Source organism: Pipistrellus hanaki (assembly GCF_964339955.1).
Source record: "Pipistrellus hanaki genome assembly, chromosome: 5".
Taxonomy (NCBI): domain Eukaryota; kingdom Metazoa; phylum Chordata; class Mammalia; order Chiroptera; family Vespertilionidae; genus Pipistrellus; species Pipistrellus hanaki.
The window spans coordinates 907,284-921,725 of record NC_140507.1 but is presented as its reverse complement, the minus strand read 5'-3'; the positions used below and the strand labels follow the sequence as shown (position 1 = coordinate 921,725).

Here is a 14,442-nt window from a genome sequence, read left to right as displayed (position 1 = left end):
ATCCATCCCCTGTGACAAACCCAGCCCCCGGCCCGCCCCCTGGTTACCCCCGAGCCGCCCCGCCTGAGGCCTGAGCCACGGGGCAGGGACCTTCCCCCCCACCCTGGGCCTGGCGGGTGCTGTCGCTGTTTTGGGGGGGGGTTTCTTTTTTTTCTTTTTTTTTGCCTTTTTTTTTTTTCAAATGGGTTTGGGTTTGATTTTTTTATATCTTTGGGGCTTTATTTTTCTTGGCAAATACTAAAATCTCATCAATGTGTAATCTCTGTGGTTTCTATTCAGCTTGGGTTTCATGTTTTAAAATAAACAGATTTTAAAAAACAGGCCTCTGCGATTTTACTCCTGAGGGAGTTGGGGGGGGGGGGGATTGGGGAACTGCGTGCAGGGACCTGGGGGCGGGGGGGGAGCAGACCGAGGCCTGGGGCTGGGCCTCTGGTCAGGGAGCTGTGACGGGGGGGGGGGGGGGGGGGGGCGGGGGGGCGGAGTCTGGAGGCCCCATAGCGGCTGCCTGTGCAGCCATGTGCGGCGGGGGGTCCACAGCAGCAGCGAGAGGAGAGAGGAAGCGGGGGGGGGGGGGGGGGGCGCGAGGAGCTTCCTGAGCCTCAGGGCTGGCTCCTGCTCCTGGGCACCAGGTGGGGGCCCCGTGCTCCCCAGGGCAGTGCGCCTCCGGTCACCCAGGGAACCCACCCGCCCGCCCAGGGGGAAGCAGCATTGTTCTCATCGGAGACACCCTCAGAGGGACCCACACAGTCCTGTGGAAGCTGGAGGGTCACGAAGCAAAAGAGTGAAAGCTGTTGTGGGACATTCCCACATCCCTCACACTGAACCATACGGTAACCCTAACTACATCCCAATCCTCAACCCTAACCCTAACCATATCACTAACCCTAACCCTAACCCTATCCCTAACCCTAACCATATCACTAACCCGAACCCTTAACCTAACCATATCACTAACCCGAACCCTAACCCTCAGCCCAATACCTAACCCTAACCACATCCCAATCCTCAACCCTAACCCTAACCATATCACTAACCCTAACCCTAACCCTATCCCTAACCCTAACCATATCACTAACCCGAACCCTTAACCTAACCATATCACTAACCCGAACCCTAACCCTCAGCCCAACACCTAACCCTAACCACATCCCAATCTTCAACCCTAACCGTATCACTAACCCAAACCCTAACCCATCCTTAACACCTAACCATAATGGTAACCCTAACCCTATCCCAATCCTCAACCCTAACCCTAACCATATCACTAACCCGAACCCTAAACCTAACTATATCACTAACCCGAACCCTAACCCTCAACCCAACACCTAACCCTAACCACATCCCAATCCTCAACCCTAACCCTAACCATATCACTAACCCTAAACCTAACCCTATCCCTAACCCTAACCATATCACTAACCCGAACCCTAAACCTAACTATATCACTAACCCGAACCCTAACCCTCAACCCAACACCTAACCCTAACCACATCCCAATCCTCAACCCTAACCCTAACCATATCACTAACCCTAAACCTAACCCTATCCCTAACCCTAACCATATCACTAACCCGAACCCTAAACCTAACTATATCACTAACCCAAACCCTAACCCTCAACCCAATACCTAACCCTAACCACATCCCAATCCTCAACCCTAACCAAATCACTAACCCAAACCCTAACCCATCCTTAACACCTAACCATAATGGTAACCCTAACCATATCCCAATCCTCAGCCCTAACCTTACCCATATCACTAACCCTAACCCTCAACCCAACACCTATCCCGAACCCTATACCTAACCCTAACACTACCCCTGACCCTATGCCTAATCCTATCCCTAGGCTTAATGCTAACCTTAACACTAACCATATCCTTAACCCTAACCCTATCCTTAACTGTAAACCTATCCTTAACCCTAAACCTAGGCATATCCCTAACCCAACTTTAACCCTAAACCTATCCCTGACTAGCCCTAATCCTAACCATGACCCCCCCTCCCTAACCATAACCCTATTCTTAACCCTAAATCTAAGCATATCCCTAATCCAACTCTAGCCCTAAGTCTAACCCTAATCCTAAACCTATCCTTATCCCAAACCCTATCCCTATCCCAAACCCTAACCCTAACACTAAAACTAACCTGAACCCTAATGCAGGTCAAAGCATAACTGAAAACCTAACCCTAACATAACACGACCAGGACCAGAACCCTAACCCTTACACCATCTTTATCCCTAAACCTAAGCCTAACCCTATCTCAAACCCTAAACTTAACGCTAGTCTTAACCCTAAACCTATCCATAACCTAGATCCTTACCCTAACCCTATCCGAAACCCTAACCCTAACCCTATCCCTAACCGAAACCCTAACCCTAACCCTATCCCTAACCCTATCCCTAACCCTAACCCTATCCCTAACCCTAACCGAAACCCTAACCCTAACACTATCCCTAACCCTAACCCTAACCCTAACCCTATCCCTAACCCTATCCCTAACCCTAACCCTAACCCTAACCCTAACCCTAACCCTAACCCTAATCCTATCCCTAACCCTAACCCTAACCCTATCCGAAACCCTAACCCTAGCCCTGACCCTTACCCTCACCCTCACCCTCACCCAAATCCTAGGCTGAACCCCATCCTGAATCTGAACCCTAACCCTAACCCTAATGCAGGTCAATGCATAACCCTAAACTTAAACTTATCCCTAACACTAACATGAACCTGAACCCGAACCCTAACCCTAGCCCTAACTTATCCCTAACCCTATCCCAAACCCAAGCCCTAGCCCTAACCCTATACCTATTCTTAACCCTAACCCTATCCCTATCCCTAAGCCTAATCCTAGCCCTAACCCTATACCTATTCTTAACCCTAACCCTAGCCCTATCCCTATCCCTAACCCTAAGCCTAATCCTAACCCTAGCCCTAACCCTAAACCTATTCTTAACCCTAACTCTATCCCTAAGCCTAATCCTAGCCCTAGCCCTAACTCTAACCTTATCCCTAGCCCTGACCCTAACCCTATCCCAGAACATTGTTAGGGTCAGGGGGTTAGTGTTTAGGGATAGGGTTAAGGCTAGGGTGTTAGTGTCAGGATTAGGGGGTTCAGGTTAGGGGAGCCTGTGCCTGTGGGGGTGCTGCGGGGTGCAGGCCTGGGAGAAAGGTTCAGGCAGAGCTTGGCCCAGCTGGTGTGGAGGGGAGGCCGGGGGAGGGGAAGGTGGTTCAGGGCACAGCCTGACCCGGGACTGCAGGCAGAGGGGCCTCAGGGAGGGGTCAGCGGACCAGTGGGCGGCAGCTGGACGGGGACGGGGCGCCAGGCCGTGTGGTCGCGGGCACGCTCTGGGCGGCGTCCTCGGAGGACGAGGCCGGGCTGGGCTTGGGGACAGGCTGTCAGGGCTCCGGGGCCGGGCGGCCCTATAGCTGCTTTGTGGGGGTCAGCTGCCGGTGGGGGTCAGCGGTGAGCACTGCACAGAGGAGCAGCCCGCCCCAGAGCCAGGCCAGGGCCGGCAGGACCGGCTGCCTCTGGACTGGACCCCGCGGCACGTTGGGACCCTGAGGTGAGCTTTTCAGAGGGTGGGGGGGGCTGGAGGGGTCTGTCCTCCCTGCCTGGGGGCTGCGCCCTCCAACAGGGCCCGGTCCTGGGAAAGGCGAAGCCACCACCTCTGGCCGCCAGGTGGCGCCAAAGGCCCGCGGTGTTTGGTCCATGGAGGGTCCTGGTGGCCTGGGGTGGGGGTACAGGGAGCTGTGTGAGCATATTACCTGGCAGCCCCCAGGGCCTGGGTGCCGCCTGCCATGAACCCATGTGCTCCGGGCCCTCCAAGGGCACCCACCAGCCTGGGGCGGGCAGACAGGCCTGGCAGACGGAGGGCCAGCCGGCCTGGCACCCACGTGCTCCAGCTCCCCGAGCACCCCCGTCCTGAGGGCGGGCCGGGTGCAGCCCAGCTGGTCCCCTCAGGTCTGGGAAGGCCCTGCTCGCTGCTGGCTGGTCCTGGGCGCCAGGCTGCCTCTACCTCCCCACTTCGCAGGCGTGTGATCTGAGGGCCCCACCTGTGCCCGCAGCCCCTCCTGTGCCCGCTGTGCCGGGGCCCGGAGCCCCTCCTGTGCCCGTTGTGCCGGGGCCCGGGGCCCCTCCTGTGCCCCCTGTGCCGGGGCTGGAGCCCCCTCCTGTGCTCACTGTGCCGGGGCCCGGAGCCCCTCCTGTGCCCGCTGTGCCATGGCTGGAGCCCCTCCTGTGCCTGCTGTGCCGGGGCCCGGAGCCCCTCCTGTGCCCGCTGTGCCGGGGCCCAGAGCCCCTCCTGTGCCCGCTGTGCCAGGGCCCAGGGCCCCTCCTGTGCCCGCTGTGCCGGGGCCCCTCCTGTGCCCGCTGTGCCAGGGCCCAGGGCCCCTCCTGTGCCCGCTGTGCCGGGGCCCAGGGCCCCTCCTGTGCCCGCTGTGCCGGGGCCCGGAACCCCCTCCTGTGCCCGCTGTGCCAGGGCCCAGGGCCCCTCCTGTGCCCGCTGTGCCGGGGCCCGGAGCCCCTCCTGTGCCCCCTGTGCCGGGGCCCGGAGCCCCTCCTGTGCCCCCTGTGCCGGGGCCCGGAGCCCCTCCTGTGCCCGCTGTGCCAGGGCTGGAGCCCCCTCCTGTGCCCCTGTGCCGGGGCTGGAGCCCCTCCTGTGCCCGCTGTGCCGGGCCCAGAGCCCCCTCCTGTGCCGGGGCTGGAGCCCCTCCTGTGCCCCCTGTGCCGGGGCTGGGGCCCCCTCCTGTGCCCCCTGTGCCGGGCCTGGAGCCCCTCCTGTGCCCGCTGTGCCGGGGCCCGGAGCCCCTCCTGTGCCCGCTGTGCCGGGGCCCGGAGCCCCTCCTGTGCCTGCTGTGCCAGGGCCAGGGCCCCTCCTGTGCCCGCTGTGCCGGGGCCCCTCCTGTGCCCGCTGTGCCAGGGCTGGAGCCCCCTCCTGTGCCCGCTGTGCCGGGGCCCGGAGCCCCTCCTGTGCCCCCTGTGCCGGGGCCCGGAGCCCCCTCCTGTGCCCGCTGTGCCGGGGCTGGGGCCCCTCCTCCACACTGAGGATCAGCAGAGCCTTTCCGCTCCCACTTGACCCCCTCGGGGAAGCCGGCTGGGCAGGCGGGAAGCAGCTCAGGCTGAGCAGAGGCCCCGCTGCACCCTCAGCCTGCCGTCGGGCCCGCCGCCCTGGCAGCTGGAAGCTGCGGGAGGCGGTCACCAGCCGGCAGAGGGGGGTGTTTCTGACAGGCGTCAGCCAGGCAGAGGCCGGGCTGAGCGGAGGCCAGGGTGTGTGCGGTGGGGACAGTGGTACCTCCAGAGGGTGGGCATGCCGAGGGCCTCTTCGCCTCCGCGGCACCTGTGGGCGGCCCCTCTGTGGACGGAGGCGTTCCCGCGGCCCTCAGCCTCTCCCTCCGGAGGCAGAGGACAGAGCCCCGGGGCCGCTGGGAGGGGCCTCAGCTCGGAGGCGGCCTCCATCGGCCACACCTGGGCCCAGGCCCTGCCAGCTCGGTGGGGCAATGCCAGCTACCAGAGGAGCCGGGTCTGACTCACAGGCAGGAAGGGGGCTGCGGCCTCGGCAGCTGCTGTGTGTCACTTCCCCTCACCACCCCACGCTGCTCCCCACCGGGTGCACGGGTGCCCAGCAGCCACAGGGGTCACACAGTGACTGCGCCGGGCCCGTCCCAAGGCCTCTGAGGCCACGCTCTGCCTGTCCACGGCAAGGTGGGGTCAGACCCACCGGGCGCCCACAGCCAGGAGCACCGGCAGGGCTGACGGGCGGAGCTGTGGCCGGTGGGTGGTGCTGGCACGCTGCCCCCAGGGGTTGTGGGCAGGGGGTGAATGCGCATTAGTTCCTTTCTGATGTGTTGCTCAGGCTGATCTCGGAGCAGAGTGGAGGCGGGAGCCCCAGGGAGGTCGGGAGGAAGAGGAAGTGAGGGCTGCCCACGCTGCTCCGGAGCAGGAGCGGGGTGTGTGTGTGTGTGTGTGTGTGTGTGTCCCAGGAGCAGCCCCTCCAGCTGGGACCCATGTGTGTGTGTGTGTGTGTGTGTGCGCGCGCGCGCGCGCGCGCGCGCGCGCGCGGGGTGCACTGGAATGCAGCTGCCCAGAGACCAGCACGGGGAGGCCAGGGTCTGGGGCAGCGTGGCCTCCGGGTTCGAGCCCTTCACACCTCAGCTGCCAGGCCCTGGGCTTCCCCTGCTCCCCAGCCTCCCCATCTGCAGTGCGGCCAGCGGTGGCCTCTGTGGCTGTGAGGGCGTCAGGAGGCCGGCCAGGCCCCAGCGAGGCCCTCCTCTCCTCTCCTCGCCCTGCGAGCTGGCGAAGGCAGTGACAGGACCCGGAGCACTGCCCGAGGGCACCTTTATTCACAGCCAGGACGTCACCATAGCAACCACAGGGTTCCCTGAGCACAGTCCCTCATTCCGCCTGCGGCTGCGTGGTGGCAGGAGCAGCAGCAGACAGCCCGGCCAGGTCCCCCGCCGGCAGAGTCAGCGCCTCTCGGTGCCTCAGCTTCGACCCCGGAGGTGACGCCACGTGATCACACCCTCCCCACTCCCGAGAACAGACAAGGACACCCACTCCTCACAGCCCACCCCCCCGAAACAGCGCAGTAAAAACACTGCCACGTATTTACAGACACGCCCACTGTGGGCGACTGGCCTCCACTGGGGAGAGAATACGCTCAGCTCTGCCCCCTCATCCGGGGACAAAGGCAAGACTCTGAGGGAGGAACCCCGACCCCGAGGCTGGGGGGGACTGTCCTCCGGCCACAGCTTCTGTCCAGGTTCTGCTGTCCTGGGGCTCCGGGCACAGGGCCTCAGCGGGCAGGGAGCCCTGACCCCCTCTGCCCAACGGACCCCGCCCCCCAGAGCCGCCCTCACGTGGCCGCGGCCGGACGGGGCCTGCTCCTCGCCGAGCAGAGCGGCTGGCGGGCACACGTACACTCACAGAGGCACGGCCCGGCCGCCGGCCGCCAGCGCCACGCCAGGGCGGCCCCACGGGGCCCGGGACGGTCTCAGTGTGGCTGGAAGCCTAGAAGCTGGCGGTGTGGGGGCACCAGGGCGTGTCGGGGTACAGGCGGCAGTGGATGGAGCGGAACCTGCAAGGAGAGAGGGGGCCTGGTCTGCGTGGGGTGGGGTCCCCCAGCACCAGGGGCCCCTGAGCTCGCAGGCAGCCTGGGGCACCCGATGGTCCAGCCTGCCGCCCTCGGGCCCGGCCTCCGCTCCCCACCTGGAAGGGTCAGCCTCCACCGAGAAGGGCCCCTTAACATGGACGGCGTTCCGCTTGTTCTCGAAGGTCCCATAGCTCAGGGTGACCTGCGGGGAGGGGAACACACCCCGCCTTGGCCCCAGGCTGCCATGTGGCCGCTGCCCCCCTCAGGCCGAGAAGGAAGGGAGTGAGCACTTGGCACTCTGCAGCCCAGGAACAAGGGCCGAGGGGCTGTGAGCGAGGGGAGACCCCGTGTGCAGGACGAGGCCCGGAAGGCAGAGGGGGGTGTCGGGAGAGGTGGACAGAGGGTCTGTGGGCCCTGCGGGAGGTGACCTGCCTGGGGTGTGGGTGCAGCAGCAGGCCCTCCCGGCCCCCGTGAGCCCCCCGGCCCCCCGTGAGCCCCCTGGCCCCCGTAAGGCCCCTCCCCATACCTGCTCGTGCAGCCGGGCGGCCGGCACCTGCTGCAGGTTCTCCAGGTGCGAGTGGAAGAGGCTGCTGCGGGTGAGCCGCACGCCCAGCAGGGCCTCCACGATGTAGCCCACCGTGCAGTCGTCCGGCAGCCGGATGCGCTCCGCCGTGCTCACAAAGTGGCCGCCGCTGCGGGAGGGCGTGTGAGCGAGGGCCGCGGCCGGCTCCGGGGGGTGGACACTGCCGTCCCCCCGGCTGCCTGCCGGACGCCCCCTCCCTGAGCCCCCCCACGGCTCGGCCAGTCTGCGGGTTCTGAGCGGGAGCTGCCGGTGCGGCAGTCTGGCCCTGGCCCTGCCTGAGTGCGGGCTCCCGGTGCCTGCTGACAGGGGAGACTGGGGGGAACCTCGCCTCAACCTGCCTGTGCACGTGGGGCTGGGGACCCCTGCTGCTGGGACGGTGGCCCCAGCCAGGCCCACATGCGGGGACACGGACACGGACACGGACACGGACTCGGGCCCTGGCGCCCGGCCTGTGCCGCACTCACCTGGCCCAGGGGCTCATCCTCAGGGCCAGCCCTCGGCTGATGCAGAAGCCAGCGCCGCCCGTGGCGAACCAGAAGTGGACGGGGCGCTGCGGGGGGCGGGGGCGGGGGGGTGGGGTGAGACCCTGCCCCGGGCTGCAGGCTCCGGGCCGCCCCCGCCCCCGCCCCCGCCCCCTCGGTCAGGCCCGCGCACCATCGTGTTGTCGCTGAGCCTCTCGGTGGCCTGGATGGGCCGGTCCAGGCTGGGCTTGCCGATGTACACGTCCTGGGCGTGCGGGAAGCCGGCCAGCAGCCCCAGCAGCGCCCCCACGTTCACGTAGTTGTCGTCGTCCACGTGGCAGAACCACCTGCGGGCGGGGGGCGTGTGGGCGTCAGGGAGCTGCAGGGGGCGGGCGTCAGGGAGCTGCGGGGCGGGCGTCAGGGAGCTGCGGGGGGCAGGGGGGGGCGTCAGGGAGCTGCGGGGGGCAGGGGGGGGCGTCAGGGAGCTGCGGGGGGCGGGGGGGGCGTCAGGGAGCTGCGGGGGGCAGGGGGGGGCGTCAGGGAGCTGCGGGGGGCAGGGGGGCGGGCGTCAGGGAGCTGCAGGGGGCGGGGGGGCGTCAGGGAGCTGCGGGGCGGGCCTGGCGGGCGCGCCTGGGCCCCACTCACTTCCTCCCGGACGCCATGAAGTGGTCGTACTCCACCGCCATCTTGCAGGACAGGGCCTGGCGGCTGTGGGCGGCAGAGCAGTTGGTGTTGATGACGGTGCCTGTGGGGTGGGGAGGGGAGGGCTGCAGAGCGGAGCGGCTCCGGAGACAGGGCCTGCGGTGGCCGGCGCCCGAGGGCCGACAGGGCGGGCGGGCGGCTGTCTGTCTGTCCCGGGGCGCGCGCCCCTGTGGGTTCCCAGCTCAGCCCTCCCCGTGGGGGACCCGGCCTGGGACCGCACTCCCCTCCCCCGGCCGCCCCGGCCATTCAGGCGGTTTTCCCAGCACTGGCCACCTGTTGCTCAAAGGGCCGGGGCTGAAAGGGCCTCATCTGCATGAGAATCGGGGGTGGGGGGCGGAGGGGCGGGCGGAGGGGCGGGCGCCAGCAGACCCGCTGAGTAAACCGCTCTGGCCTCCGACCTCTCCTCTGAGAGGGAGGGGGAGGGGGCCGTCCCCCCCCTCCCCCGCTGGGAGCGGGGCCCTCACCCAGGTCCAGGGAGGGAGAGGGAGGGGGCCGTCCCCCGGGAGCGGGGCCCCTCACCCAGGTCCAGGCTCACCCACACGCTGGGCCAGGGCCTCGTCCTCCCCGTCGGTGAAGATGAACGTCTGGAAGGAGAAAGGGGCCTTTTAGGCGCCCGGTGTCCCCGGCCGCCACGCCCACACCCCGCCCTGCTCTGGGCCTTGGTTTCCCCACAGGAGCTGCCGGGGTGGAAGGAGGGCTGGGGGTTACACAGACCCCACCCCCACCCCCACGGCGACAGCTGGGCCCAAGGCCACCGGCAGCTGTGCAGGCACCAGCCGGGCGGGGCCGCCAGCGCCAGGTAACCGGCTCGGCGCACCTGGTGGCACACACCCTTATTGACACAGCGCCGGCCGGGCGGGCGGGCGGGCGGAGGGGGACGCTGGAGGAGGCTCCGAGAAGCCAAGTCTCCATCCGCGGAGGACAAAGGCCCGCTGGGCAGCTGCCAAGGCTGCGGACAAAGGGTCCGGAGGATGAGTCACTGCGTCGTCCGCTCTGTCCGGGCGCGGGCCCGGGCGGCGTTACCGAAGTGGCCGCACGGCCGTTTCCATACAGCTGGCCTGGTTAACCGCCGCTGGGCCCTCGGCCCGGGGGAGGGGCGGGCCGGCCGCCTTCTCCGGAGACACAGACGGTCCGCAGGGAGCAGGCGGCCGGCCGCACGCGCCCCAGCCTGCCCACCTGCCTGTCCCCCCGCACGCCGGCCAGCACCCCGCTCCGGCTGCAGGCGGGAACCGGGCCGAGCCACATCAAGGGCTCACCTGTGCCAGCAGGGCTGCCCGGCCAGGCCGGAGCCTCCGGGGGCGGGCGGGGCCGGGGCTGCTGGGCCGGCCTGGGCCGGTCGGCACACGGAGGAGGAATGTTCCCTCCTCCGCCGCCCGCCCAGCGCGTGCCGCGTGCCGGGTGCACCGCCGGGCTGAGCGGGAGCCGGGGACTCCCCTCCTCCGGCCGCCAGGCGCCGGCTGCCTCCTGTGCACGGATCGGCGTGTGCAGGCCTGGCCCGCGTGCACACCCCGCCCGGGCCACCTGGGGGCCACGCACCTGGCGCCGGCTCCTCCCCCAGCCCCAGGCCCCGCGCCACAGCCCAGGACCCAGGCTCGGCGCTGAGGGGGCTGCGGTGGCCCCCTCCACCGCCTCCCCACACACCGCCTCCCCACGGAGCCGCAGACACCCCGGGGCCCGCACGCACAGACACGCACGGCCCCCGCCCGCCGGCTCCCGGCTCCGCCAGGAATGCCGTGGGAGGCTGGGCCGGCCTGTGCGGACGCCCCGCGGATTAGAAGGAAAATGCTTTCCTAATGAGATCAAGCGGGGCCTGTTCCCCGCTCGCCACCCTGAAAACCGGGCCCGCGGCTACGGAGATTAAAGTCACCTTTGTGGGAGAGCCAGGCGGGGAGGGCCCGGAGGGCGGGGCGGGCGGGCAGGGCCTGTCTCCACATCAGAGCCGCTGGCGGAGGGACGGGCGCGGCCCCCCCCACCGCGCAGAGGCCGTTTCCCGCCCAACCAACAGGCAGAGCGCCCTCCGAGGTGGGCACCGGCGGGAAACCGAGGCCGGAGCGGGGCGCCCGGCCCGGGCACACCCCGGGGCAGAGGAGGTGCCCGGGGCCCCTCCCCGCTCCCCACCGCCGGGCAGGGGGAGGAAGAGCAGGCGGCAGGGCTGGCGAGGGGGGGCCACAGGAAGCGGCATTGTTCCCGGCGCCACGGTTCGAAGAAACACAGGATGCCAGGCTCTCCCCCTCCATTGTGGCCGCTGCCACCGCCGCCGCCGCGCCCGGGAGGGGACCCCGTGGGCCCAGGCCCAGCCCCTCACCCTGACGCCAGGGCCCGGCTCCGTGTGACCCTGCTGCCCGGACCCCGGTCACTGCCAGTGCTGGGCGGCCCCCCCGCCCCGTGCTGATGGGGCCTGGACGGCTCTCTCTGGGCATTTCCGCTCGGTCTGCTCGAAGGGCGCCTCCTCCAGGAAGTCCCCCTGCCCCTCGCGGGTCAGCTGCCCACTCAGACTCACACAGCCTCCCCGGGTTTCCCCCACCGCAGCCCTGACTTCCTCCTTCTCCCCTCAGCGGGTCTGAATCACCCTGCCCAGGCGAGGCGGACTCTCTGCCCACAGGAACTGTGCCCGGGCCAGACGGGCCCTTCCTGGGGGGGTCATGGGCAGGACGGAAGCGCAGCCCTACATCTGGGGGCAGGCGTGCGCCCCCTCCCTGCCCCCGAGTGCCCGCTGGGCTCGGCGCCCAAGCAGCCTGCCTCTTCAACCCCAGAAGGCAAGGCGTCCCATTGCAGAGACTGGCAGACTGAGGCTCCGAGACGGGAACCTCTGCAGGGACGGGAACGGGGACCCTCCCGGGCAGAGCGCCCGCGCGGCGCACCACGGAGGCGCCGGGGGCGGAGGTCACACAGGAGGGGCGGCGGGCGGGCGGCCCGGCAGGACTGTCAGTCAGAGCCATGGGGGGGCCGGGACCCTCATCGCCAGGCAACCTGAGTGGCCAGCGCGGCGGTTCCCATGGAGCCAGCGCGGCACACAAGAGGCTGGGCGTCCGGGAGAAAGGGGCTTTGTTACCTTGCCCGGCGGCCGGCGTGAGAGCCGCCCGGCGCTGGGAATCCTAACGGCCCGCCCGCCGGAGCCGCTGGGAAAGACGCCGCGTTCCCAGGAGCCGCCGCGGGCGCCCGGCCCCCCAGGCCGGCCCCCGGCCCCTCGCCCTCGTCATGACCTCAGCAGCACCCCGACCCGGAGCGGGACTCGGGGCCGGGCAGTCTGGGCCTGGGGGCTGAGGCGGGACGAAGAGGGAGGGGTCTTCTCCAGGCCCCACCCCAGACGAGGACCCCTGGCCCTCACCCCGAATGCCCAGCCAGTCCCCGGGCTCTCCCGGCCGCCAGGCCCCGGCCAGGCCCCGGGCACGCTGCCCCGCCCGCCCTCCGCGCCCGGAGCCGGTGTCCGGCGTGGGGCGTGCCGCGTGGAGGAAGTGGATGCTCAGCGTGGAGCATTAGACACCCACCCAGCACCTCTGCACCGTGGAGGGGGCTCAGCACCCCAAACCCGGGCTCTTTCCCCGGGCCCCACCACCGCCAGCTCCAGTTATCCCAGGGACCTGTTCTCCATCCCATACAGCACCGGCCAGGGGAGCCCTGCCTGCGCCGAGGCCCCCATCCACCTCTAAGAAAAGCCTCTCCCCAGGGAAGCGAGGCGCAGGGTGGGTGCCCCAGGCGGAATCTGGGGTGCTGGCGCCCTGACTGCACCCCAACGCCGGGGGGCAAGAGCACCCCAGGGCTACAAGCCCGAGCCTGGCGGCGGGTGCAGGTCTGCGCGGCGCCCTGGGCTCCGGGGGACCCACCCCGTCCACCTCGGCCGGGACGGCGCTCCCGCCGGGCACACGGGCGGGCCGGGCCGGACGGCGTGGACACACCCCCGGCGGCGGCAGGGACGAGGCCACCGGGCCGGGCCGCGCTGGGCAGCGGGCCCTCGGGGCCCGGGGCGGGGCTCACCATGTCCGGGTGGCGGGAGACCCAGGTGTCCAGCAGCAGGTCGAGGCGCGCGCGGTGGAACTTCCGGGTGGTCTTCACGGCGATGAAGACGTCGCGGGGCGCCAGCCGCTCGGCCGGGGGCCGCGGGGGGCGGGCGGCGCCCCCGGGCGGCGGGCCCGCGTCCCTGCGCGCGCGGGTGAGCCGGCCGAAGTACTCGGACAGACTCCGCACCTCGGACAGGCTGCGCCCCTCGCCCGGCCCCGGCGCCCGCGCCGCCCCCGCGGGGCCCGCCAGGCTGCGCAGCGCGCGGCGGCCGCGCTCGGCGGGCGGCGGCGGCGGCGGCGGGTCGGCCGTGAGCACCAGCAGGCAGGCGAGCAGCGCCCCCGCCAGCGCCAGCAGCAGGCGGCGGCCGCAGCGCTTCAGCATCCTGGGTGCGCTGCCCGCTGCGCGCCGCCCGCACCCCGAGCCCAGCGCCCGGTCCGCTGCGCGTCCTGCGGCGCCCCGCCCGGCCGGCGCCCTTAAAGCCTCAGGCCTGGCCCCGCCCCGGGGCGGGACTTCCGTGAGGCCACGCCCCCATACGTCCTTAAAGACGCGGGGCCTGGCCACGCCCCGGGGAGGAACTTACGCTCGGCCACGCCCCCGCCACGCGCTCCCTGGCTCCGGGGGCGGGGCCTCGCGCCAGTGGTCCCCGGGCCCTGCCGCGCCCACGTGGGCCCCGCGGGGGTCTGGGAACCGCGGAGGGCGCCGCGGCCCCGCCTCCGCGCCCCGGTGCGGCCCCGCCCTCGGGGGCTCCCCGCGGGCAGCCCGGGGCCTCTGTGGCCCTGAAGGGGAAGCCGGGCTGCCCGCGCCCGGTGCACCCTGCGGTCCGGCCGCGGAGGGTGCGCTGGGCCCGCGGACCGGGCTCTGGGGCGGGGCCCCGCTCCCAGGCCCCACAGGGTCGCCCTGCTTCCCCGCAGGCGCTTCCCTCCGAAGCCCGGCTTCCTGCCCGGCCGCGCGGGCCCAGGCGCTGGGCGGGCGGGGGCTGAGGCCGGGCCGCGCGGCTGTCTCCGGTGCCGGAGGCGCTCGGCCACCGGGGCGCAGGTGGGAGGGAGGTGCCGGGACCGCACCTGCACCCGTGCCCCGGCCCGTGGCCGTTTCCTGGGACCCCGCCAAACGCCGGGGCTGGTCCCGGACTCCGGCGCCCCGTGGCGCGGAGCCCCAGCCGCCCCGCCCGCCCGCCCGGATGAAAGGCGGCGGCCTCCGGCCCATTTGGTCCCTCCGGCCGGGCAGATGTGGGCCCCCCGCCCCGCCTTCCCACGGGCCGGCCGCCGCCGCACGCGCAGGGGCGGAGGAATGTGGCCTGCAGGCCGGCGAGGGTGAGGGGCGAGGGGCCGGAAGTGGCCAGGGGCCCCCAGCGTGGGATGGGGGTCTGATCCCCCCTCCGCCCGGAAGCGCGGCCCAGGGCGGCTCTCCGCTTGGCTGGGCCTCCTTCCCCTCCCGCTGCTGCTCCGGGACCACCAGGTTCCCCCGGCCGCCCCCCCTCCCTGCCCACCGCCCCCCTCCCTGCCCACCGCCCCCTATCTCCCCGCCTGTCCCCCGTCTGTCTGCGCTGGCCCCGTAGTCCTTCGCATGCCCCTCCACCTGAATGGCCACCGAGACGCCAGGCCTGCT

The 14,442-nt window shown here is 69.7% G+C and overlaps 1 protein-coding gene across 1 annotated transcript; it reads right to left on the bottom strand.

The window, feature by feature from the left end:
• Window positions 1-6,326: 6,326 nt before the first annotated feature.
• On the bottom strand, window positions 6,327-13,274 carry LFNG (LFNG O-fucosylpeptide 3-beta-N-acetylglucosaminyltransferase). Its single transcript, XM_084886264.1, has 8 exons — window positions 12,814-13,274; window positions 9,374-9,422; window positions 8,782-8,881; window positions 8,330-8,483; window positions 8,140-8,225; window positions 7,619-7,784; window positions 7,209-7,294; window positions 6,327-7,077 (listed from the first exon to the last, which is right to left on the bottom strand). The coding sequence occupies exons 1-8, from the start codon at window positions 13,216-13,218 to the stop codon at window positions 7,011-7,013; spliced, it is 1,113 nt and encodes a 370-aa protein (XP_084742390.1). The 5' UTR covers window positions 13,219-13,274; the 3' UTR covers window positions 6,327-7,010.
• Between the last annotated feature and the right edge of the window lie 1,168 nt (window positions 13,275-14,442).